The sequence below is a fragment of the Doryrhamphus excisus genome, chromosome 4 (assembly GCF_030265055.1).
Source record: "Doryrhamphus excisus isolate RoL2022-K1 chromosome 4, RoL_Dexc_1.0, whole genome shotgun sequence".
Taxonomy (NCBI): Eukaryota; Metazoa; Chordata; class Actinopteri; order Syngnathiformes; family Syngnathidae; genus Doryrhamphus; species Doryrhamphus excisus.
This window is the reverse complement of record NC_080469.1, coordinates 18090779-18115182: the sequence shown is the minus strand read 5'-3', so window position 1 is coordinate 18115182 and position 24404 is coordinate 18090779. Positions and strand designations below refer to the sequence as shown.

The window sequence follows — 24404 nt, the reverse complement described above, 5'->3', positions numbered from 1 at the left end:
GGCAAACTTTTTGACTCGCGGGCTGCATTGGTTTAACAAAATTGACGAGGGGCCAGACTATTATGTTTTTTACACGTAACTGTCCACCTGGAATTATTGTATCTGTAAAAGTGTCATGCAATCTGCTATATGTGCACTTTGAGGTCATTCATTTGACGTAAAGTGCGTTATAAATTAAATTTATTATTATTATTATTATTTAAATATGTTTATTTTATGTGAGTGTGAATGGTTGTTTGTCTATATGTGCCCTGTGATTGGCTGGCGACCAGTCCAGGGTGTACCCCGCGTCTCGCCCGAGCACAGCTGGGATAGGCTCCAGCAACCCCGGCGAATGAATGAATTAATATTTTTTGTTTTTATTTTTCAAATTGTTTTATTAATTTTTTATTTTTTTATTGTGCTTGTGTCCCTTTTTTCAGGAGCACTTTGTAAACAACAGACCACATCAAATAACAATATTGATAAAACAGCTACTTCAACCATCAAAAGGTTGGCTCAAGCCATGATGCCAGGTTGTACGGTAAATTTAAATGAAATACTTTAAAAAGAACAGGCGGGCCATATTCAATCACTTGGCGGGCCGGATGTGGCCCCCCGGCCATAGTTTGCCCACCCCTGATCTATAATGAACATACACAAAACAGTAATATCTATCTAAAAAGGACAATAATTACTGTAATTCCTCAAAATACAGAATTAGGGTTTTTATTTAATCAAAGCTGATTTTCTATTAGCATGTGCTTTTAACAATGTATATTTTCTTTTATCTATGTTTTCTGAATTAAGGGATTTTTTTCTTTCACAAAAAAGGACTCATGGGTAAGTCTGTGAGGAAAAAAAGAAGACAATTTTTTTGTCACGTGCCACAAAATTAGAGGAAAATAAAAGTATTCCCATATTTAAGTGGTGCCGTCAGGGGTTGCAGTGAAACACATGCAACCTAGTAGCCGGAAAAAAAAGAAACCTATGACACCTGGCTTTGATCAGCGGTAAATGTTCCTTTTGAACAATCCAGCAAATTATAAAGCAGTAACTCCACTCTGGGAGCAGAGGAAGCCAAAAAAGCTCCACTGGCCCTCTTGAGAAAGATGACTAAACATAACAAAGAAGGACCTCCTGGCTTTGTGAACTTCCTGTGGGGAAGTATTGAAACCAAATCAGGTTAGGCCACATCTGCTTGCTCCATACGGCATGGATCGCTTTCAGAATGGTTCAAAGGCCAGCCTTTTTAGTCAAGCTCGCAGGAGTCAGAGCAGGGGCAGCTGGGAACACATAGCAGACACATTGCATTCTGATTTACTAGCATACTTTTGTTTTATAGACAATTAAGGCCCGCAATCTGGTGGCCATTTTGTTGAATTGTTTTAATTATTATTGTAGTTTCTGTCATGGGGGACCCCGGGGGTGGGCGATGTAGCCACAACCTGATGAGTGCTCTCACAGAAGCTGGCTGGCCCTTCTTTCTTGTCACAGTGGAGCTATCAAGAACACAGGAAGGTGGGCATGCGAAATGACTGGACCACGATTGGTTTTCATCCACCTCCACTAAATTGGGTGTCTTTTAGTAGCTGTTAGGGGAAGGTAAATGACCTGGACAGACACTGGGAACTACATCTTTTTGTTTCGGTTTTGATGGATTTAGTGGAGGAAAAAGAAGTGAAATAAAATCTTTAAAATATACTTAAAGCCATTAAAAAACCTTTGAAGCCATTAAATTACATTTTTCATCCTACATTTATCTTAACATAAACAAGATACATTTTTTTAGATTTGTCCACCAAATGGTGCTAGTTTTTCCCCATTCAAAGCATACAGCTAAATTTCTCGCTTTTGTTGTTAAAATACTGTCTGTGAAAGGGTAACCCCCCCCCCAAATGAATATTCATTCATTAATTTTCTACCGCTTTTCCTCACAAGGGCCGCGGGGGTGCTGGAGCCTATTCCAGCTGTCTTCAGGCGAGAGGTGGGGTACACCCTGGATTGGTGGCCAGCCAAATACAACACGATGGGTGTAACGCTACGGCATCCTCACAGGTTGATACATAACATGCAAAGCAAACACAATTCTCTCAAAATAAATATACCGTCGGTTAATTGGTTCCACACTCCAAAGCGATGAATAGTTTGGAATCTTTTTGTACTAACAGCGTAGACAACCCATTTACGACCTTCTAAATATGGCTTTTACCATTGTTAGGGCACTCTAGACATTAAATATTATTTTTCTGGACAGCGTACTTCCTGCGGCAGCTATTATATCATTTTACACTGAAAATATTTGAAAATAATTTTTTTATCGGACCAAAAAAAGAAATGAAAAACAAACAGCAGGATGAAGTCAAAATATTAACAGAAAAAGTCTGAATATTGAATAAAAAATATAATAAAAAATATGACTATCATAACAAAATATTGTGAAATATTTTGTTACAATTATTAAAATATATTATTATTAAATCAATTTTAGTAGCAAATAATTGAAATATTAAAGGAAAATATGTCATTTTAAAAAGCCGTAGTACTATGAAAAACATTCATTCATTTCCTACCGCTTATCCTCACGAGGGTCGTGGGGGGGTGCTGGAGCCTATCCCAGCTGTCGGGCGAGAGGCGGGGAACACCCTGGACTGGCTAGCCAATCACAGGGCACACATAGACTAACAACCATTCACACTCACATTCATACCTATGGACAATTTGGAGTGGCCAATTAACTGAGCATGTTTTTGGAATGTGGGAGGAAACCGGAGTACCCGGAGAAAACCCACGCATGCACGGGGACAACATGCAAACTCCAAACAGAGATGGCTGAGGGTGGAATTGAACCCTGGTCTCCTAGCTAACCACTGCGTGTAGCCCAAAAATAAATATAATTAATATTTGTGATGTATATTTTAGGAAAAGTACTTCAATAGGTTGATTTGTAAAAGAGTAAAAAAAATTAAGTGTGACAAAATTATGGATAAAATATGAATAAATACTACTAATAATACCACAATTATTTATTAGAAAAATAAAGACTTCCAATACAAACAGGTCAGTTGAAGGTGCTGCCCCTCCTCAGCCTAAATCACGATGGTGTGTGTCTGTTCTGCATCCTCTCTGACAGGAAGCATCCTGCTTGTTAACAAATTAGATGGACAAACACAACATTCACAACATCATTTTCCTTCACTTTTGAAAAGAATTGGGCGGTGGTGGAGGTCTGCGCTCAACTGAATGACGTTCTAGTTATAAATGCTCATTATTTGACCCTTTAGTTTAATATTACCGCTCTAACGACCTCTCTAACTTGATCTCTGTCTATAACAGTTCAAAGTCCTTCATGGAGCCAAGTCTGGACAACCAACATCATGCTGTTACTGAAGCTCAGGCTCCACTGGAGGAGAAAACTTAAGAAAGAAGACGCAGAAGAAAAAAGTCCACTTTCTTGCCCCCCTTTTGGCCCTGTGGGAACCAGCAAGACCGCCCCTGGATTAAGTCTCCGCCTTTAAACTCAAATAAGTGGGAACTTCAAAGGCCGTCGGGCGCCGTAGCCCCGCCCCTCCGCGGCTTCACAAAGGATTTGCCGACGTTCGGGAATTCCGCCTCCACTTCCTTTTATAGGGCCGCTCGTGCGCTGGCAGAGCGCCAAGACCACGCCCACCGCGGCTACTTTCCCAACACAAAGGATCCCGCGAAACTCCCAAGCTCCGCCTACCTCACCACATAAGGACAGCGTGCCCATGTAGGGCAAACAATCGGCGCCAGATTGCCCTTTTCTCTTCCTCATCCAGTTATATGATCGGAGAGGCTCGGCGAGGCAGGTTGGAAGCGGTGCGAACATGGCCGAGCGAGTCCAGCAGCCTCCAGCCAAGCGGCTCTGCTGCCGGCCCGGCTACAACCCGGCGTGCAGACAAGGGCAGCGGGCTGGAGGAGTCCTGTGTGGCGGCGGCTCGGGCTCCGCTCCGGGAGCGTCGGGGCAAAGCGGCAAGGCGCACAACCCGGAGTCGCTGCTCGACATCGCGGCTCGCAGGGTAGCCGAGAAGTGGCCCTTCCAGCGGGTGGAGGAGCGCTTCGAGAGGATCCCGGAGCCCGTCCAGCGCCGGATCGTATACTGGTCGTTTCCGAGAAGCGAGAAGGAGATCTGTATGTACTCGTCTTTCAACGCCGGGGCCGAGGAGAGTGGAACTAGCGGGGACAATAATGACGAGACCCAACTGCCTTTCCTGCGAGGTGTCACTCTGCTGGAGGGTGGTTGGGTGGACAACGTATTGCAAGTCGGTGAGTGCGAGCGAAACAGGAAAGACAACACATTGTGTGCTTTCTTTCTAGTGTCAACAATGCAGGGTATTTCCACACGTCAGTCAGTAATAGAAGCCCACTTCTTCTTCTTGTGTGCCCACCGAGCTGCGTGCATTGAATTGCCCCGGAGCCGTCCCAATTGGAAGCTTATAGCACTTTGTTCCTATTTTTGTGTCTTTCCAGCTCTCAGTTGCCAACCCCCCTTTACCACGACCACCAATCCACAGACAAAAGCCCCCCTATATCTTTTCACCGCTGGCTAAATAGACGATATTTATAAAGACTGGTGGGAGGGCTGGGCGATTTAAAGCCACAGTGCTTATATTTTGTTTGCCAAACACATTTTTTCCCTCTTGTGTGTGTTGTATGCCAACATCCAGTCAACGCCAGGACATATGTGGCTGCTCAATGCAAATTATTCACCTCGTTTTATTATGAGGGAGGAGAAATGTGGCTATGCATGCATCCACCCCCCTCCTCCCCAATAATATTTCACCCGTGCATTCGACTTTAGCTGTCAATCCCACTCCACACCCTTGGAAGCGGTTCAGGATTCTAATCCCATTACCCTCCCCAGTTCATCTGAATCTTAACGCATCCTGCAAACAAGATTTTATGCATGATGCTCCTCCATTGCCTTCTCACCCCCCCCCCCCCACACACACACACACACACACTTCTTGGCTTCCAATGCCTCCAAAGAATCTGTGTGTGGAGATGGCTGGAGCTCTTGTGGGCTTGGAGAATGTGCGGTGTACAATAGTAGCCATGGAGCAAGGCAGGCAGACAGGCGGGCAGCTTTCCCCTCCTGTCCACCCTCTCCTCGCCTCCTTTAGCTGGCCTGTTTACCAGATTCCCCAGCATTAGGCGTATTTGGAGGGCGAAATGGATGGAACAGGGCTGGGCAAGTTCCCTTGATAGACCATGGGGGGGAAATTCACAACAAATGAATCACTTGATTCTTATTCTTTTATGCCGTACTACTTGCCCTGTACAAAACTGCCTCATGCACCCTAAATTGATTGAGTACTTTGTTGACAAATAACAAATACCAGCCAAGAGACGCCGTCCCACAAATGTAAACACAATGCTTAGCCGGTGTTTGAACTCACTGGTCACCATCCGTATCCATTTATTGTTTTAGAATTCCAGTCAATTGATCTCGTTTAGAAGCAATGAAGACAAAGTAGAGCGCGCTACTCATCTGCAGCCAGCAGAGGCAATGTTGATTCAACTAGTTTGCTGTCTAAAAAGAATAACCTATGGTTACCATGTCAAGTCCATTTGACACGAGCAAGGAAACCGGAGTCCAGAACATTCAGAGAAGGATTTTGCCTCAAACATCGCAATCACTCGTAGCTTATTTTCTCAATATTCAAAGAAACTTAGTCGACTGAACTCCTGTTTCCATGCCAGTGCTGCAGTAGTTGTACATATTAATAGCCTAGCATCATAATGCACATCAGACTTCTTGCAGTTAGCTAACAGACGCGAACTTGGTTAACTGAACCACTGCACACAAAAGGCTGAAATTGTCGGAATTACTAGATTACATTGAGCTCCAGGACCTTCTCTTCAATTACCGTTGCTCACAAGCGTAATGCTAAAGGCAAACTTATATGTTTAATAACCCACCGTTATTAAACATATTTTAAGTGATCAAATGAAAAAGTGCTCAACAATGAATGACAATGAATGATCAGTGGAACAGATTAATCAGAGTCGGAGGCGAGTGCGACAACTGTGCTTACATCTGTCCACCTTATTCTGAAGTGGCTAGCAGTAGCACGAGGCTGCTTTGCTCTGCAGGCCGCTGGTTGCTGTCGGAGAAGGCGTTTCTCCAAGCCGCCTCAACATAATCCACATTGCTTACCTGTTGTAATTTCAGTAACGATTTATGATCGTGTATTCATTTGTGTCGGCTTGACACCCACTGTAACTTTAGGATGTTTAGCCGAATGGCCATGAAATTCGGTACACACCTTTAGGGGACTAACACTGGTTGAAAAACATGGCCGAAATTAGCGAAAACATCTTGGTAACTAATTGTCCATTAGTCACTGAGCATTTGTCTTGTGATTCTAAAAGTGATGCCAACATGCCTTTCAGAGGATTTTGAGCACAACCTATAGGGGGCGCCACAAATGTCAAAACTGTCAAATATTGTTCTAGTATAGCCGGAATCAACAGCGTCTCTGCAGGTTGCAACCAAGTATCCCAGATCTGGTAATTGACGATCCATTCCATACAATCGGCTGCGTTCTCATTGATAAATCAATTGACTGATCAGTTATCATGCCCATGATGTGTGTTTGTAAAAGGAGGGCGGGTGGGGGGGGGGAGCAGCGCATGTGTTTGTGTCCTCGTCTGCACGGGCTGTCAGTCTCATCCGCTCACAACAGAGCCGAGGATGACAGGCGAGTACACAGCAGGAGGACGGCGGCGTGTTATGCTGATTGCAATTTTCGCTCCAGTTTTTTTTTCACGGGTGGGGGGGAGGGCGTTGTGCTGGTGCTAGTGATGATGGAAAGAAATAAAGCCAAGGAAGAGAAAATGATAAATAAAAGATGCAATTTACTCCAGGGGACAGGCAGCCACTGGAGGATGAGGGGCTTAAAAGCAAGCAGGGCAGCATGGGAGGGGTGTGTGTGTGTGTGTAGGAATGGGGGGGGGGGGGTGGTCCTGTCAGCCACATCACACAGGCAGCACATGTATTGGCCCATCACACATACACAGTGGCCTGGAAAAAAAGTGTTTATCCGTGTGTGTCTGTCAGAGGGATGGGGGATTCAGTGTTGATGATGAAAGACAGTAGCGCAATAGAAAAGATGCTGAGGTTATTGTGTGTATGTGGGAGGGAGGGAGGGAGGGAGGACGGGTGGGGGGGTTGGCTAATATACTTGAATGGATCTGCTGTCGCTGTTCTCCTCCTCCCCCTGCCATAAAACTCCATATTTGCTCCCCTAAGGCCAACTACCAGCCCCCAGTCTCCTGTGATTATTTATCTTTTTCTCAAAGACATTAATCACCCCCCCCCCCCCCATCCATCCTTTACCATACATATATCAGCAGAGTGGAGGGAATGGATAAGGAGGAGGAGAGGGGGTTGGTGGTTTAAGGAGGAAGAGCAATAGATCGGGTGATATCAGGAGAGCCTAGAGGGGGGTTGGATGGTGGGTGGGTGAATGCAAAAGAGTGGAGAGGCATTGAAATGGTGATTGCAAGAGAAGGGGATGTGTGAAAGTAACGGATGGAGAGCGGGGAAGGGGAGCGAGTGAGATGGATGGCTTGTTCGCTCTCCTGTGCGAGCTCATCTGTTCCAATGCCAGCCTTTCAGATAAATATTCATATATAAGGAGTGTTATCCGACGGTTCGCTGCCTCTCTGTTATAGCCGCGTGATATTGGCCCGGTGGCTGCACACGGGCAGTGATGAATATGTCAGATGGCCTACCTTTTGCTCTTAAGAGCTTCTACGTGTACTTGCAACTAGAGCGTCTCTTCATGTGAGACTTCGGACGATCCCGCATGTGCCTTTTTTTTCCATGATACTTACTCCCAGCGCTAGCAAAGAAGGGTGCCAAGGTGATGGCCACTGATCTAGAAATGAGAGGTGGAGCTTATTATGATGGGGAAAAGTCATACAGGGTCTGTCCCGGCTGCTCAGGTCAATATGACTAAGTTGATGAGAAGGAAAGTGATTTCCATGTACGGGTGTGTGCTATATTGTTTAGCCAATGTTACGCAAAACAAAAGTACCCATTCCATCTCGTCTTGGTAAAAATGTTGAAAACTAGTCTTTTCCGTGTCATTAACCACGTTTATATGAGGGGTTTTTCTCTTTCCGAATGGAATCTTTCCGAATGACCTTTCTGAAAGCAATATTCCAATCTCGTGTGTACATGTGCCGCTATAATCCAACAGAATATCAATGAGGCATGCGCAGTAAAGCGTAAATACCAACATCACGTGATACCGACTTCCTCAAGTTTTTCTGTCACTTGTTGGAATAACTCCGTATTGCCAGTTTTTCGGTCATTCTGTCTTGAAATTTAGTTTGAATCAAAAACAAACTTTCCGCAGAAGTCCAGTGCCGATTGCTCGCCTCCATTTTTTTTAAATCGAAGAATGTCTCGAGCTGTGTGTTACGTCATATCTTGCCAGCCTCCAATAAACAACAGAAGAAGAAAAACACCATGAAGAAGAACATATCCTGACAACTTTCCATTTGAGCGGGTACAAGGATACCTCAATCGGATTGGGGAAAGGAATATTCCACCCCAGTCAATCCGATTTATATATTAATTCGGGTTGGCACTTTTCTTTCAGAATGAGGTGTATACAAAGGTTACATTCTTTCCGTTTGAGTAAATAACCCGAATGGAATTGGAATATTTGGGTCTATGTAAATGTGGCTATTGTTTAAACAGCACTGACAAGGCCATTGCCCGCCTGTGGAGGTGGTAAAACAGTCTGAACAGAGGTGGAATGCCGTCTGTGTGCAAGGCTATTCCTCTGTCGCTGCATTTCGTCAGTCACATCAGACACAGGGGCTGATTTCCTCACATTTGCGGATGCTGTGTTTTAATAGCAAAACACATTCACGGCAATATCTGTGTAAAAGGCACAGACGGATAAATTCTGGCTGTGATGTAAAAGAGGCCTACTTTTCCATCTTGTCAATTAGATGTTATTGGAAACTTCCATTTCATCTTCTTCTAATCATTGTAGCTTCTGTTCCCCTCCTGTGTAATTTTAACCTTAGCAGCTCAAAAGACATGCTAGCATTATGATGCCTCGTCCTCTAATTATAGAAGTCTAATCCTATGGCTCTAGCAAGGCATGACAAAGCATGTTTCCACTTCATTACCCTCCTTCCTGTTTTTAGTCCTCCAGTCTGGGTCAAGTTCATCCCCTCTTCTGCCATTCATCTCCTGTCCTCCTCCTCCCCTTTTTTGACCTCTTGTACCTTGTATTTCTTGTGCTCCACCCCCCACTGTCTGTCTCCAGGGCAAAAACCCCTCACCCCATCACATACACACACAGACACCTCCTTCTTACTATCCTGTTACCGTAATGTCCCCAAGGAGTGACAGACATAGTGATGCCTGGCATATGTTGGTCTCTGCAACCCCCCCCCCCCCCCCCGCCTCCATCCTTGTTAGGCTAATTCCCCACATGGAAATGCATGTCATTGTATCAAGCAGCTGGCCCAAATCTCTGTGACGAGCTGGACGAATTTTGTTAAAATTAGACGCTGAAATGGTGTAGCCTGCAGTGGCGTTCCTGGACTGCATATCATACGGTCGCTCCTTAAAAATATACAGCTTTGAGTGTGAATGTCATTCTCTTCTAGTCTATCTATTCCTGCCAAGAGTGTGTGTTGGTGCGTGGGCATGTGTGTGTCCGGCTTGCTCGTAACTCAGGTTAATTTCTTCACGCTCTGGAGGATCTTAATTAGGGGTTCTCATATCGTCATCTATTGCCTCACTTTTTTTTTTTTAAACACAACAGTGAAAGTTCTGGTGGTTCGCAGTTTCTCATTTCTAAGCGACTATTTTAACAGGAGGTACGTTCAATTTTTACATAAGTTACAGAGGGTCTCCAAATACGTTTGGCACACCAAAGGATGCATCATGTGTAATATATACGAATGCATAATACTTGATATTATTTGTGGTAGTATTGTCAGATTTGAATTGGGATTAGCTTCGAATGGCTCCGAATGCTCAGTTTCAGATATTTTTTTCAAACACTGGCTCTCTGTGATGTCACAGAGTAGCAGGCTTCATTATATGGGCATGCACTGTAGGCCAAATAGGCTCCCTGCCCTCCCCCAAGTTCTGCAGGTCGGCCTGTGGGTGGGATAAATTCAAAACAGAGCATGAAAGTACGAAATCCAAAGAAATACAGCTGGAATAGCTGCAGATTCTGGAAGATCTTGAAAGCTTTCTGTGCTTGTTATCATGTCTCGCTGCTCTAAAAGAGTTTACAACTGAATAGAAAGAGCCAATAAACGAGCATAATAGATCTGTAAAAAAAAAAAAGAAATGGGATGAGGCACTTTTTGATAAACGGCGCCTTTTCCCCATAATTCACAATCCTTATGATACATGATTATTTCCCTTTTCTGTGCATTGTGACCAAAAACTAGTTAATATGAGCTACCTAACAATGCATGTCATTGGGACACACCTATTTCCATGACAACGCATTCTTAAAAACACACTAACAACATTTTATCGTTTTATAAACATGTTATGATATTGCACGAAAATCATCTTTCCAAGGACTATTGATTTCAGAAACCCATTGATCGGAATTAACTCTACTTCCGTCAACGCTTTATGATGCCTCCTTCCCTAAGGCAGAGAATAATGTTGCTGTGTGCTAGCCAGATCCGGCTATCGTAAAACATACGCACAAAACAGTTACTTACAATGTACGCCGGCTGATGGAACAGCTGTATCTTTCAGCACAAAACATGTGCGCCCCTTGAGCTGGCCAAGTTCAAAATAAAACGCTGAGAAAAAACAAGCATCTTTCCGAGTCTTCGTAGCAATGTTGTCTGGTCTAAGAAAGGGTGTATCCACTCCACAGTCTGTCCTGTTGTTTTGTTGGTAGCTTGTGGAATCTCAAAGTTGACCACCAGTTAATATACAGGTCAGTTATGGAAATGGATTATTGTTGGCGTTTTTTTTTTTTGACAAAGTGTCAAAATAGCTGTGTCCCAATGACGTGCATTTTTAGCTAGCTCGTATTAACTCATTTTCTCATGTTATAATGCACAGAAAAGGGAAATAAATATGTGGTTATGTTTCACATAAGGATTGAATTAAAATTAAAAAGTGCAGTTCCCATATAAACTCCATTTTGACAAAATGAAGGTGAAAAAATAAAATCTGTATTAGCTAAACAAGCTAATACACTCAACACGGCATAACAATGTAATGTAGCCACAGTTTTGACGGTATTCGTAATTAAGAGAAAACAAGCCTTCCACACGGCCAACGTTATGTTCGTAAGGTATATTAATGTCTGTTTGTCCCGTAAATTTGTCGTGGGCTATTTTCATTCTCTCCGGGTGGCACAACAGAGTGAGTTTTGATTCACCCAAAATGGAATGTAGAGCAAAGTGGGCTCTAAATACTCAGTACTATACTCCACAGTCTCCACTTTGCTGCTAGTCTCCTCATGGTTGGAATTTGTCACCTTATGATAACCAACCACCACATGCCAACAAGTAAATACAAGAGATCCTCTTTCTCTTCTCTGATGCTTTCAATGTTGCTTAGTTTTTGCAGTTTCCCAAAATACTGCTAACCCTCTGCACTTTTTTATTAGGTATACCAACAGACAGCCAATACACAAATTCTATGATTAGAAGGAAAATAATGCTCGGTTTTGATTGACACTGTAACTTATTTGAGTAATATTTAATATTGTGGTTGTAGTTGCAGTGGTGTACAACCCGAGGCTTCAAATTTCAAGCATTTTGACCACAAAGGTGCAGAATCTATGACGCTAAGTGTAAATCTTGCACAGGGATGATGCCCGCCAGACGCTATCAGGCTGCTGAGCTGTGTTTTAGGTCCGCCTTTGTGTGTGTGTGTGGACTGTTTTCTTTTCATGTGGGTGAATCTGTTTTTATTATCTCGGGGGTTTCTTTTTTCCCCCCCTTCCTCCCTTCTTCCTCTTCTTCACAATGCCCGTCAAAAATGAGCCCACATGCGCGCCACTGAGAGTGACAGCTTAACAAGATGCTGACAGAATATGATTCAGAACTTTTGGGAAACATGCCCCCTCTCATCCTCCATCCTGCGTTTCTCCTAAAAGGTCTTTCATGTTACTCGAAATGAAAAAGCGGGCAAGTTATTTCATGTTTTTGAGTCACGCATGTTTGCGGAAGGTAACCCCCCCCCCGCCAGAGCCTCATAGGTAAGCCGAAATCCTGCAGATCCCGCTTGCCTGAGGTCTACCCCCGGCGTCATGTGACTAAGTTGAATTGTCATGGAAACATGGCTGAGCCTAGAGCTAGTGTAAACATCTGGCGGTCCAAGAGGGAGAGCGAGCGAGGGCCAAGCGACGGCATTCATGTGAAAGACGGTCTTTAGGGGAAGAACTCTTGATCTCTAACCGTGGATCTCTAACTCTTGATCTCTAACATTCCGAGAAGCAGATTCCACATCTTTGTACCACTTTGTCGCTGAACTGATAGGTTAGCGTGTTACCATGGTACAGTATGACTGAATGTGCAGTATAGTGCGGAGGTCTTGACCTTTTTTTTTAATATTATATATATATTTATATATATATAATTTATTCATACAGCCAGTTTTGCCTAAATATTGCCTCGGTTTTCGTACAATATTCCACGGAACATCTGTACATTTTTTTTATTGAGACTGACTGCTAGGCAAAAAAGAAAGCAACAAATTAAGTAAGGATGTATGGCATACAATAAGATACGTCCATTTATGATTTTACATTGTTTTCTGCATGTAAAACCATAATATCTGTAAAATGTCCTTTTTTTCTCGTGTCAGTCTCCTAAAGGCGTACCTAAAGCATGACATAGCAAGCAAAATTTAAGCATATTTTCTAACTAAGTTGCATATTAAAATAAAGTATCACTTTAATATACATCTGTCACAAACATGCTCCAAATGTGCACTTAACACTGAGCGAATAGAACACTGTCTTCTTTAAAACACTGTTGCTTAGTCCAACAGTAACGGAAACACGTTTCCTGGACATTACATCATATTTCTGATTTTGGATCAGTGTCACTTTTAAATTTAGATGGAAAAATTACAGAAACAACACACAAATACTCTGACGTTCACATTGTTTGTCAAGGCAGAGCTCAGCCCAGTTGCATAGTCTTCCAAGATTCCATTTTAGTTACCAAAATTAACCAACCATGCTGGCTACATTTGCTACATGTGTTTTGGATGTGGCAAATGCGTTTGATACACTTGTACTTTTTTGTACTTATACTTCAGCAATCACAACAGCTGAAATGCATGATCCACCGTTCGTTATTTTTATTTGGTTGTAGCTTCAAATCACCGTGGTTGGTGTATCATGCCCCTGGAAGTGACGGCACCCTTTCAGGAGACCCTAATATGTTTGGGTGTCTGGAACGGATTCATTGGATTTACATTTCCTATGGTAAAATTTACCTCGGTTTTCATCTGGCATTTTGGAATGAATAATGAAAACTGAGGTACAACTGTACAGTCAAACTGTCTATGGATTGTGCTCATCATTAGACAAATGGTCAATTAGCCGCTGTTGATGGAGGCCATCTTTACTAACCAATCTATCTGTGGGTACCACATTCTAAAGTTAGAGTGTTTTGGAGAGAGCACTAAATAATCAAGTCTATCCAACTTACAAGGGTTGGACTTTGTGCTTCAATAACCGGCCACCAAGTGGTGTGTTTTGTCGGAAAAACACGCAAGGTGTGCAACATACTGTATGCGTGTCTCACCAGGGCTCTACTCGGTATTAGTTGTTGTTTTTTTTTTAGGCAAACGTACTATGTACAAAGCAATAACAGTACTTATGTTTACAAAAATAAACACACATGCTAATGTTAGCTTATGCTTTTGTTGGGGCGCTGGTGTATTATACTCAAAATTCTACACTTCGACATCGTCTCCTAGAATAAAAAGATAAAACGATAGCAATCTGCCTTGCATTCTACTGAGCAATAATGTTGTTATTTGTGGTCATAATGGCAACACTTTTGCATAGTACTCTTTTTAAGTTGTCCGTGTTTGTATGAATATTTTGGAAAACAAATGTGCTTTTTATTGTAGGCAATCTCTAGTGTGGATTGTGGAGCAAGCAATTATTCCCATTATCGTCTTCCAATCTCCTGATTATTTTGGCGATGGGTTTTAAAATGTTCATTTGCCCAGTTTTTTGTCCCTACAAGCAATCAAAACAAAATAGCTGCCATATGTGATGAGATAAAAATGTGTCATTTCAGGCTGGAAAAGCATCAAAAGCAAGGAACTGAACGATCAAATGTAATCCTAACGGCGCCCTGTTACGTTGCCTGCACACACCCGTGTGTGTGTGTGTGTGTCACAACCCCCCCCCACCCCCCCCCCCCCCCCCCCCACCCAGTTTAAGTGAATCACCCCTACTTATTCGTTATTCTACTCTTATCACCAAGAGACACCGCTGGACAGTCCTTTAGCCATCAAGTCCTGATATCTCTGCCCTATTTCCAGTCTTTCCAGCCCACTGGTGCCAACCCACCCCCGATCCCATTCCCAGCCTCAGACCTAGCTGTTTCCTCCTAAATCACCAAAGCCAGCCTTGCAGCCATGCCTCAATACCACACTCCAGATGTAGCACACTTTTAAAAATGACCCTCCACACTAACGTATTTTAAATCCACCACATCAGTGTGTGTGTGTGTGTGTGTGTGTGTGTGTGTTTCACCCCTGTAAAATACACCAGCTAAAGTAATAAAGCTCCCGCGTGAGTTCCTTCCCAGTCCCACTCCCCCTCTCTTTTCCAGCTCCACTTGTCTCCCGTCCCAGACTGGCTGCTTGGCTTGCGTCAGCAAGGCTCTGTCTAGGAATCCACTAGTGTGCTCCTCTTCTTCCTCACGAGGAAGGAAGACTAAGCGGGGCAGCAGAAAGGACTACTAAATCCACAATGACAGCGCCCTATTAAAAGACATTTTTTCCCCATTTCATTTAATGACTTTTATTAACACGCCGCTTTTCGATTGGGCAATAATAACAAGAGAATGCAGCGCTCAGCATTCCCGTATCTGATGCCCACGTTTTTTCTCCACTTTTTTTTAATGAATTCCTCTTTGCACCGATGGCCTGCTGAAATAAGCACAAAGCAGCCTGCTTACTGCAGTGCAATGTTCACATGTATTTACTGTATCTGTGAACACATTCACTGTACAGTAGAACCTTGAGGCTTGAACACACTTCTCCAGAGGAAATAATAAGTGTAGTCCTCAGCTCAAAGCCTTTATCAACCATATAGATGTGTGTAAAAATACTAACATTGTTAAAGCGATACAAGTTTGCTGTCTTAACTTGAATAAATGATGAAGGCAAACTGCACATTCTTGATTGAGAACAGTTATTCACGTGATGTTGGTGTTTACACTTTACTGCGCATGCCCCATTGACTTTTCTGGTTGATTATAGCGGCGCATGTAGACACGCAATTGGAATATTCCTTTCCATGTATACCGTTGCTTTCGGAAAGGTCATTCGGAAAGAGAAAAACTCCTCATGTAAACGTGGCTACTGGGTTAGAACCAAGAGGTCATTATGGATATAGCGAATACTCCTATCGCATTAAACATAAGAAATAATAGTCATTGGAAGAAAGTGAAATACTTATCCTGAACTGAGAGGCCTCACAAAAACCATTCAAAGTCCGCTTACTAGATTTGTTTTCCTCAGAATTTTGGTTGACTTCAGATTTGTACAACCTGAGGGTGTTTTAAATTGAAAAGGCACCTCTTAAATGAACAGAAGTTCTTTATGCAGGCTGATCAGCATCTGTTTTCTCGCCACAAGCCAAACTTGCTCCGCCTGGGCCCACAAAATGCTTGTGTGTGTCTACACAATCGCTGTATGCTGTATGTTAGTGCGGAAAGTTACCTGCTGCTGTCCCACAATAATATCGCTTCTCTTGCAAAAGTGGAGTGCGTGTTAACATTCAGCTACTCCATGTTTATTTTTGCACCAATATGAGCGTGAAGGCCTCTCACCAAATGTGTTCGGCCAATAATAAAAGGCCAAGTATGTAAATGATAAGCTGGTGGATGGCATTCCCGTCTGTCTTCATTCCCACGCTATCTCCTTTCCACTCCTGCACGCACACGCTTGTTCTAAGGCGCTCCCTGGGCTTGGTGGTGCTGGGGCGCCACTGACTCGGCGCCTTAGAATAAACAACCACCAACGATGAGGGCTTACCTGCCGTTGACCCCTGTCACGCTAACACACTCGCATACAGGAGGAGACAGGTGCTCATTCATCGAACCAGGCAGCAGTGAGCCGGCCCACTGTTGACCTCCTCGATCGACCCCCCCGAGGGATTTATTCAAGCCAAAGGTCAACATGGTCAGAAGCCAAAGGTCAACATGGTCAGACTGTCCCTCCAGTGGCCAATTGCTCGACTTAGAAGAGCGAGCTGCCATTATTGTTTTCCAATAAACAACAAAGCTAACCTTTTGCATACATGGAAAAACTGTTCTGCACCGGATTGGACAGGTTGACCCACTGTCATAGCGCCATTGGCAGGAATAGGAATAGGAAAAGGCATCCCAAACCTCTTTCAGGGCTCACTTCCAAATACGCAAACTTAATTATCTGAAACTTTGGTATCGTTTAACACGAGAATACAACATTCTAACGACATTTATAGGTCCCCTTTCAGCAAAACCAACACAAAAATGTATGCCAAACATTTATGGCGCACTCACACAAGGCAAGTAGATCATGTAATGAATGGAAATAATCCATATAGGAAGTAGTAGGAATGATGCCTTACCTGTCTTGCACACGTTTCGCATGGTGGCACAAAATCAATTAATACGACCAACCTCATTGTGCATTTGAAGCATGAAAACAGCATGAGGAGTTCTGCAAGACCACGGAGGAAATGAAACGAAACAAACCACTGTCTCCCTCAAACAACTAACGCTCTCCGAAAACATTTCCAAAGGGTGAAAAACTCCCACGGGACAGTAAGGTTAGCTAGGACAAATTCTTGTCATCCATGGCCAGCGCTGTGTCGGTGGTGAGTAACGTAATTGAGCACCTCAAGCTTCGCTACATTAACTAGCCACCATTACCATTATCCATAAAACTATACCCCTGATGCATGAAGAAGTAAATAAGTCAGTTTTTCTCATACCTACTGTTGTATGAATGATGCACGCTGAAGTGAAAAAGATGAACCACCACTTTGCAGAATATACTGTAAATAAAACAGAATGATTTGTAATTAGCCGCAAAGTCAAACACAAAGCTGCAGTTTTATAGCCTTGTCTAATGATGTGATGACACATAAACATAAACCATTTGTAATTCCTTTAGGAAAGTTCCTTCATCCATTCATTTTCCACCGCTTATCCTCCCGATGGTAGCGGGGGTGCTGGAGCCTATCCCAGCTGTCTTCGGGCGAGAGGCAGGGTACACCCTGGACTGGTGGCCAGCCAATCACAGGGCACATATAGACAACCAACCATTCACACTCACATTCATACCTATGGACAATTTGGAGTCGCCAATTAACCTAGCATGTTTAGAAGCATTCAAGCATAGAAGCATTGTAGCTCAACAGTTTGTTGTGAGGTGAAATTCATAAGGTTCAATCACAACTTCCCCAAATGTGAATGGGGAAAAAAATAGGCAAAAATGTATTTGACTCATGACTCTTGAATATAAATACTGTATAATGTAAAGATCAACAGCAACCACATGATGCTTCTGGAGCTCCTAATGCAGAGTTGCCACCTTGACCACTTAACATGTATGTCCTCAGTTTTTCCACATGACCATATCCGTTTTTTTACACTGAACAGACACACCAAAAGACGTCTGTTTTCCAAGTCTAAATATGTCCCGTGAATGGCCCCTGTGAGAGGAAGAGGACTTTAAACCCTTAAATTCTCCCTGCCCTGCAGGTTGCAGGATCCATGTGAGCTATGTGGAGAAAGGGTGGTGTTGGTGGTGAGAGGCCCAGAGAGCATGAGGTGCCTCTGGCCGCGCCTGGTGCGGAGATGTCAGGCCACTGTGGCCTGTGAGACGTGAGTGTGCTGCTCTTTGGCAAGCCGCTGCTGAACAGAGAGGGGAGAGGCTCTCCTGGTATGAAAGGCAGCCGGCATACTTTAGATGACACCGTCTGCAAGTTGTTCTCAGTTTCTTTTTTTACTCAGTTTTCAGTTGACTATACGTACAGTAGATCGCTGTAGCCCCTGTTTGTGACTGTTCTGTGTGAACAGCACCAACACAGAATAGAGGGAAGACCCCTCAATTTTCTGGCTTTGGAAGTAGTAGCGGCATCGTAACACTACACTGTTGTGTTGAAAGCGATTTTCCCTGTCCCTGTGAGTGCATATACTAACTGCAATATATTTGATTGGCTGTACGGCGGACAAGTGGTTAGCGCGCAGACCTCACAGCTAGGAGACCAGCGTTCAAACCCACCTTCGGCCAGTTTGCATATTCTCCCCGTGCATGCGTGGGTTTTCTCTGGGTACTCCGGTTTCCTCCCACATTCCAAAAACATGCTAGGTTAATTGGCGACTCCAAATTGTCCATAGGTATGAATGTGAGTGTGAATGGTTGGTTGTCTATATGTGCCCTGTGATTGGCTGGCCACCAGTCCAGGGTGTACCCCGCCTCTCGCCCGAAAGACAGCTGGGATAGGCTCCAGCAACCCCCGCAACCCTCATGAGGATAAGCGGTAGAAAATGAATGAATGAATATTTGATGGTTTGTATGTGAAAGGCATAGTAGGTGAATGAATGTACACACGCCCCAAATGCCCATAAACGACTATACAAATGGAATAAACAGTTTAAATGTTTATGAAATATGTATAAATCTATGCTGCTACTAACCGCCTGGAACGACACCGACCGCCATTGTTGATTGCTTTTCGTTTCTGGTGAAGGGGTTTTCGAAAAAAATATAGAAAAAATAAGTCTGGGATGAGCGGAAAACTCCCGGATCTATGCAGCACTGATGTACATTTAAAGGTCTTTATGCTATAGTTGGATGTGTCTGGCATTTGACAACGTTTCCAACATACAAAAGGTTTTACTTGGTCACTGTCAGGTCTTGGTTTCTGTCGCTACCCATCATTTTCCTTCTCCCCCTTCAGTTTGTAATCATCCTCGCGTGTCTCTCCTCCCTCTCCTTTTATAAGCTCTCCAGACTCTCCATTTCTGCGCTTCTCAATTTTCCCGTTTCATTTCCCAAGCCAGGCAATAGAAACTCATATCTTATTTACACTGCTCCTATCTGGATACAGCATGTTTCCATAATGCTTCCTGTGTCTAAACTCCCAGAGGATGGCCATAGCCAGCACAGCCTGCTCACTCGTTCTTTCGCTGACTTCCCTCTCAGCCCGTTCCCAGTCGGAGCGAGTCTGCATCCCGACCTCAGGGCTATCTGCTGCTACATTTAGAAGCTGTGTTTACCAGTGTCTGGAATTAGGAGGAACGGCACTTGGCCTATTTGCTGTGATGTCGCTCTCTGGAGCTTTTCCGGCAATTCCTCCCCTTTATGTTTTACACGCCTTGCTCGGCAAAAACATATTTTTGCTTCTTTAATGCTGCTTCTTGGTCTCGATGAGAAGTTGCATTTTCTTGGAGGGGAGGGTCGGGATTCTGATAGGATTTAGTACGAATTGTTACTGAATGCACTACATTACAATCAGTATCAGTAATGCATGGAGTGCACTACATGCTCTCAACCAGCAGAGGCGCTGTTGATTCAGTCTTAATCAAGTCTTATTCAATAAGTATTCTAAAATGTGCATTTTTGTCCCCCAAAAAATCCTGCTAAATTCTCATGAGATGCTTTCAGAAAAGCGCAAAAGCATCCACGGCAATTTGTAGCCTTGTTTACTGTAGTCGTCGTCATCAATAAAACATGGGCCTTGTTTTTGTACAGGTAAAGTGCTTGTCAACTGCTTGTCTTTATGCAATATTTAGCGTTTTGTGTACGATGGCTTCCCTTTGTCTGGGGGAAAAAATATACAAGTGCTAAAACTGGGTGGGTGGGACCGGAGTCCACTCACTGAGTCTACTATAACCGCTGCTTGATCGATTCTATTAGGTCAGGGTCACGCCAACTTTTTTAACAATGGCACCAAAGCGCAGTCGTCCCATTGTTGTCAGCTGGCTGCCACAGTGACATTTCCACCCTGCCTGTCTGCATTCTTGCCCAAAACCTCATATCTGGCTGCCTGTCTGTCTGTCCGGCTAGCTATTAGCCAGCTAGCTGTCCCTCCTGGGTGGCTACATCACCTCACCTCCTAACCCTTTCACAGCCAGTGACAGGCCCAGGCCCAGGGAGACGTGGGTAATGGTCGTCTCTGATGTACAGCCTGACTCAATTGGAGCGGATGGCAGACACACGGCTAAAATAACAAAAGGAGGAGGGGAGGGTAAGAGTAAGGGCGGAGCAAAGCAATCGATAAAGCAGGGACACATCGCCTAATAAAGATTTATTCCCTTTTTTCTCCATCCGAGGATGTGGGAGGAGATAATGTGATTAGTGAACTTCTTCTCCCTGGGTGCCTCTGATTGCACACCAGAATCTACACCCCAAAGTGTGTTGTGTGTGCTATCACATCTACAAATATATATATTTAAAAAAAAAGGGCTAAAGCTAGCCCGTGTCGTTTGTTCCGCCAGCCGTGGCACGGGCAGCTGCAGCTGTGTCCCAGCCTCGCTCTCTTCCTGTCAGCTAATATTTAGTTAATCTTTGGTCTGGGACCTACGGGATTGGCCGGAGCTCCTGGTGCCCCATCCATCTCGCACTGATCTATATTCCACACTGGATGCCTCCGCCATTAAGCACCAGTGAGGGGCGGGAATGGATGAAATGGCAAAGAGGTAGAAGGAAGAAGGGCAGATGGGTTACTGGGCGAGAGATGAGAGTGATGGAGGGGGAGGGTGTCTGCTTTAGTAATAAAGCCTTGTTTCATTTCATTTTTACTGCGTTTCCATTGTAAATGGTCCCACAATATCCAACCATCTCACTTTGGTAGTCTTGTGGAGGGTGGACCAGACACACGTCCTAAACGTTCTACAGAATGTTAGGTATTGTTCCCTTTTATATTAATGTCTTATTTATTCTTATTATACATATCACTATATTGGGTCATATGTGACTCTGGGGGTGCTAGTTACTTTTTAGAGGGCTCTAATGATATTTAGATACATATTTAGAAGATATATGGATTCCTACTCGGCAGAAATTAAACTGGAACCAATTACCAACGCTTTTTTTCACACCATTTCATTAAGGTGCCATATATATATATATATATATATATATATATATATATATATATATATATATATATATATATATATATATATGTGTATATGTATGTGTATATGTATGTATATATGTGTATAGGTATGTGTGTATGTATGTGTGTGTGTGTGTGTGTATATGTATATATATATATATATATATATATATATGTGTATATGTATATATATATGTGTATATGTATGTGTATATATATACAGTGCATCCGGAAAGTATTCACAGCGCTTCACTTTTTCCACATTTTGTCATGTTACAGCCTCATTCCAAATTGTATTAATTTAATCTCTTACCTCAATATTCTACACAAAATACTCCATTATGACAATGTGAAAAAAGTTTTTTTGACATGTTTTGAATTTATTAAAAATAGAAAACAAAAAAATCACATTTACATAAGTATTCACGGCCTTTGCTTAATACTTTGTTGATCCACCTTTGGCAGCAATTACAGCCTCAAGTCTTTTTGAATATGATCCCACAAGTTTAGCACACCTATCTTTAGGCAGTTTTGCCCATTCTTCTTTGCAATAAGTCTCAAACTCCATCAGGTTGGATGGGAGACGTCTGTGCAGAGCCATTTTCAGATCTCTCCAGAGATGTTCGATCGGATTCAAGTCTGGACTCTGGCTGGGCCAATCTTTTGAGATCTTGGCTGTGTGCTTCGGGTCGTTGTCCTGCTGAAAAATGAACCTTCGCCCCAGCCTGAGGTCAAGAGCGCTCTGGAGCAGGTTTTCATCCAGGATATCTCTATATATTGCTGCATTCATTTTTCCTTCTATCCTGACTAGTCTGCCAGTTCCTGCTGCTGAAAAACATCCCCACAGCATGATGCTGCCATCACCATGCTTCACTGTAGGGATGGTATTGGCCTGGTGATGAGCAGTGCCTGGTTTCCTCCAAACATGGCGCCTGGCATTCACACCAAAGAGTTCAATCTTTGTCTCATCAGACCAGAGAATTTTGTTTCTCATGGTCTGAGAGTCATTCAGGTGCTTTTTGGCAAATTCCAGACGGGCTGCCATGTTCCTTTTACTAAGGAGTGGCTTTCGTCTGGCCACTCTACCATACAGGCCTGATTGGTGGATTGCTGCAGAGATGGTTGTCCTTCTGGAAAGCTCTCCTCTCTCCACAGAGGAACGCTGGAGCTCTGACAGAGTGACCATCGGGGCCTTGGTCACCTCCCTGACTAAGGCCCTTCTTCCCCGATCGCTCAGTTTAGAAGGCCGGCCAGCTCTAGGAAGAGTCCTGGTGGTTCCAAACGTCTTCCATTTACGAATAATGGAGGCCACTGTGCTCATTGGGACCTTCAAAGCAGCAGAAATGTTTTGTATCCTTCCCCAGATTTGTGCCTCAAGACAATCCTGTCTCGCAGGTCTACAGACAGTTCTTTTGACTTCATGCTTGGTGTTTGTGCTCTGACATGCACAGTCAACTGTGGGACCTTATATAGACAGGTGTGTGCCTTTCCACATCATGTCCAATCAACTGAATTTACTGCAGGTGGACTCCAATTAAGCTGTAGAAAGATCTCAAGGATGATCAGTGGAAAAAAGATGCACCAGAGCTCAATTTTGAGCTTCATGGCAAAGGCTGTGAATACTTATGTGATTTCTTAGTTTTCTATTTTTAATAAATTAAAAAAAAGTCAAAAAAAACTTTTTCACATTGTCATAATGGAGTATTTTGTGTAGAATTTTGAGGTAAGAGATTAAATTAATACAATTTGGAATGAGGCTGTAACATGACAAAATGTGGAAAAAGTGAAGCGCTGTGAATGCTTTCCGGATGCACTGTATATATGCACGCGCTCTGCGCACCTGAAAAGTGTGCAAGCGCTGAGTCACTCTAACACACGGCCAAAATGATTTCGATCCCTGACGCCTCGTCCATTTGAAGGCAATATGATCGGTCATAGAGTGCTTTTGCCAACATTGGCTCATAGTCCACCATCACTTGACTCGCTTCCTTGAAACAAAATATGTCTCTCAATCTTTGGACGGATTTGTGCTCTCGCCCTCACTATATTCCTCCTCTTCCGCCTCCTCCTCGCAGTTTTCATGTCATGTGTGCTGGCTTTGCATAAGTGTGTATGTGGCACCTGTTAGTTTTTGGATCTTGGAGCGTGCTCAGGGTCACGGATGCGGGTCGTCTGCAATGAATACCAGGCCTGTTGCCGGAGCACAACTGTCCGCAGAGGAGGAGGAAAAGGATGATGGAGGAGGGGAAGACTGGTTGCAAAGCCAATGAGGCTCAACCACCTTCTGTCTGTGCTTTGTCCTGCTTTTGCACTCTTAGGGATCTAATGGCTTTTCCACTGTCCTCCATCTCTACTTTCCATTTCCCTGTTAATATTATCCCCCTTTCACCCGGCACCTCCCTTTGCTTTCCCTTTCTGTGTCCTTCCAGCTGCTGGCCAGGGGAACAGCTGACTAAATCTAAAGCTGGGGGCCCCTGGCTCTGGCTCTGGCCCCAACCCTGCTCCAGCCTCGCTCAGTCTCCCCCAGTTCTGTTCCTCGCCACCCCTCCTTCTTTCCTTTCTTTCCTCTGGCCTCCAGCCCTGGCTTCTCTCTCGGCCGCCCCAGCTCAGCCATGGCCCTGCCTCTGAGACTTGAATCCAGCACGGCTTGACTCTCAGTGGTTACCCCTTCCAACCATCCTGTTTTGCCCATAAGCATGTCTCTCCCTCCTCCCTTTGCTGACAAGCTGTGGCTGGGCCCTTTGGTCCAAGCCCAACTTATCTGGACCGAGACTCCTTCCAGGTTGGCTGCAGTTCAGTTCTCTGGCTCCCATACCCAGCCGCTCTGGCCAGGCATTTCTCCCTGGCTGGTAACGTTAGTCACTGTAACTCATTGTGGCTCGCTTCACTCCAAACCACATTCAGCTCACACATTCGGGTCTCTCTCTCCGGCTCCTCATGTGTCTCTTTGTCTGCTTCTTTTTTATGTCTCTTTAACTTGCCGAGACAGCACCGGCCCTGGCACAAACACAAATGTGTGCATTGGGCGAGAGTGCGAAGCATGTGACACATGATTGGCAGCAGGGGGCG

The 24404-nt window shown here is 43.9% G+C and overlaps 1 protein-coding gene across 2 annotated transcripts in view; it reads left to right on the top strand.

Annotated features, from left to right (window-relative positions):
- The window catches only part of LOC131128502 (zinc finger SWIM domain-containing protein 6-like), a 70457-nt gene that overhangs the window by 1541 nt on the left and 44512 nt on the right, over window positions 1-24404 (top strand). The window contains exons 1-2 of one of the 2 annotated variants that reach the window (XM_058071405.1): window positions 1747-2037; window positions 3316-4266. In XM_058071405.1, coding sequence (XP_057927388.1) covers window positions 3828-4266 — 439 coding nt within the window. In that variant the 5' untranslated portion in view covers window positions 1747-2037; window positions 3316-3827. Of the gene's footprint in view, window positions 1-1746; window positions 2038-3315; window positions 4267-24404 lie in introns of those variants that run through there. The other variant, XM_058071404.1, reaches the window with a different exon arrangement.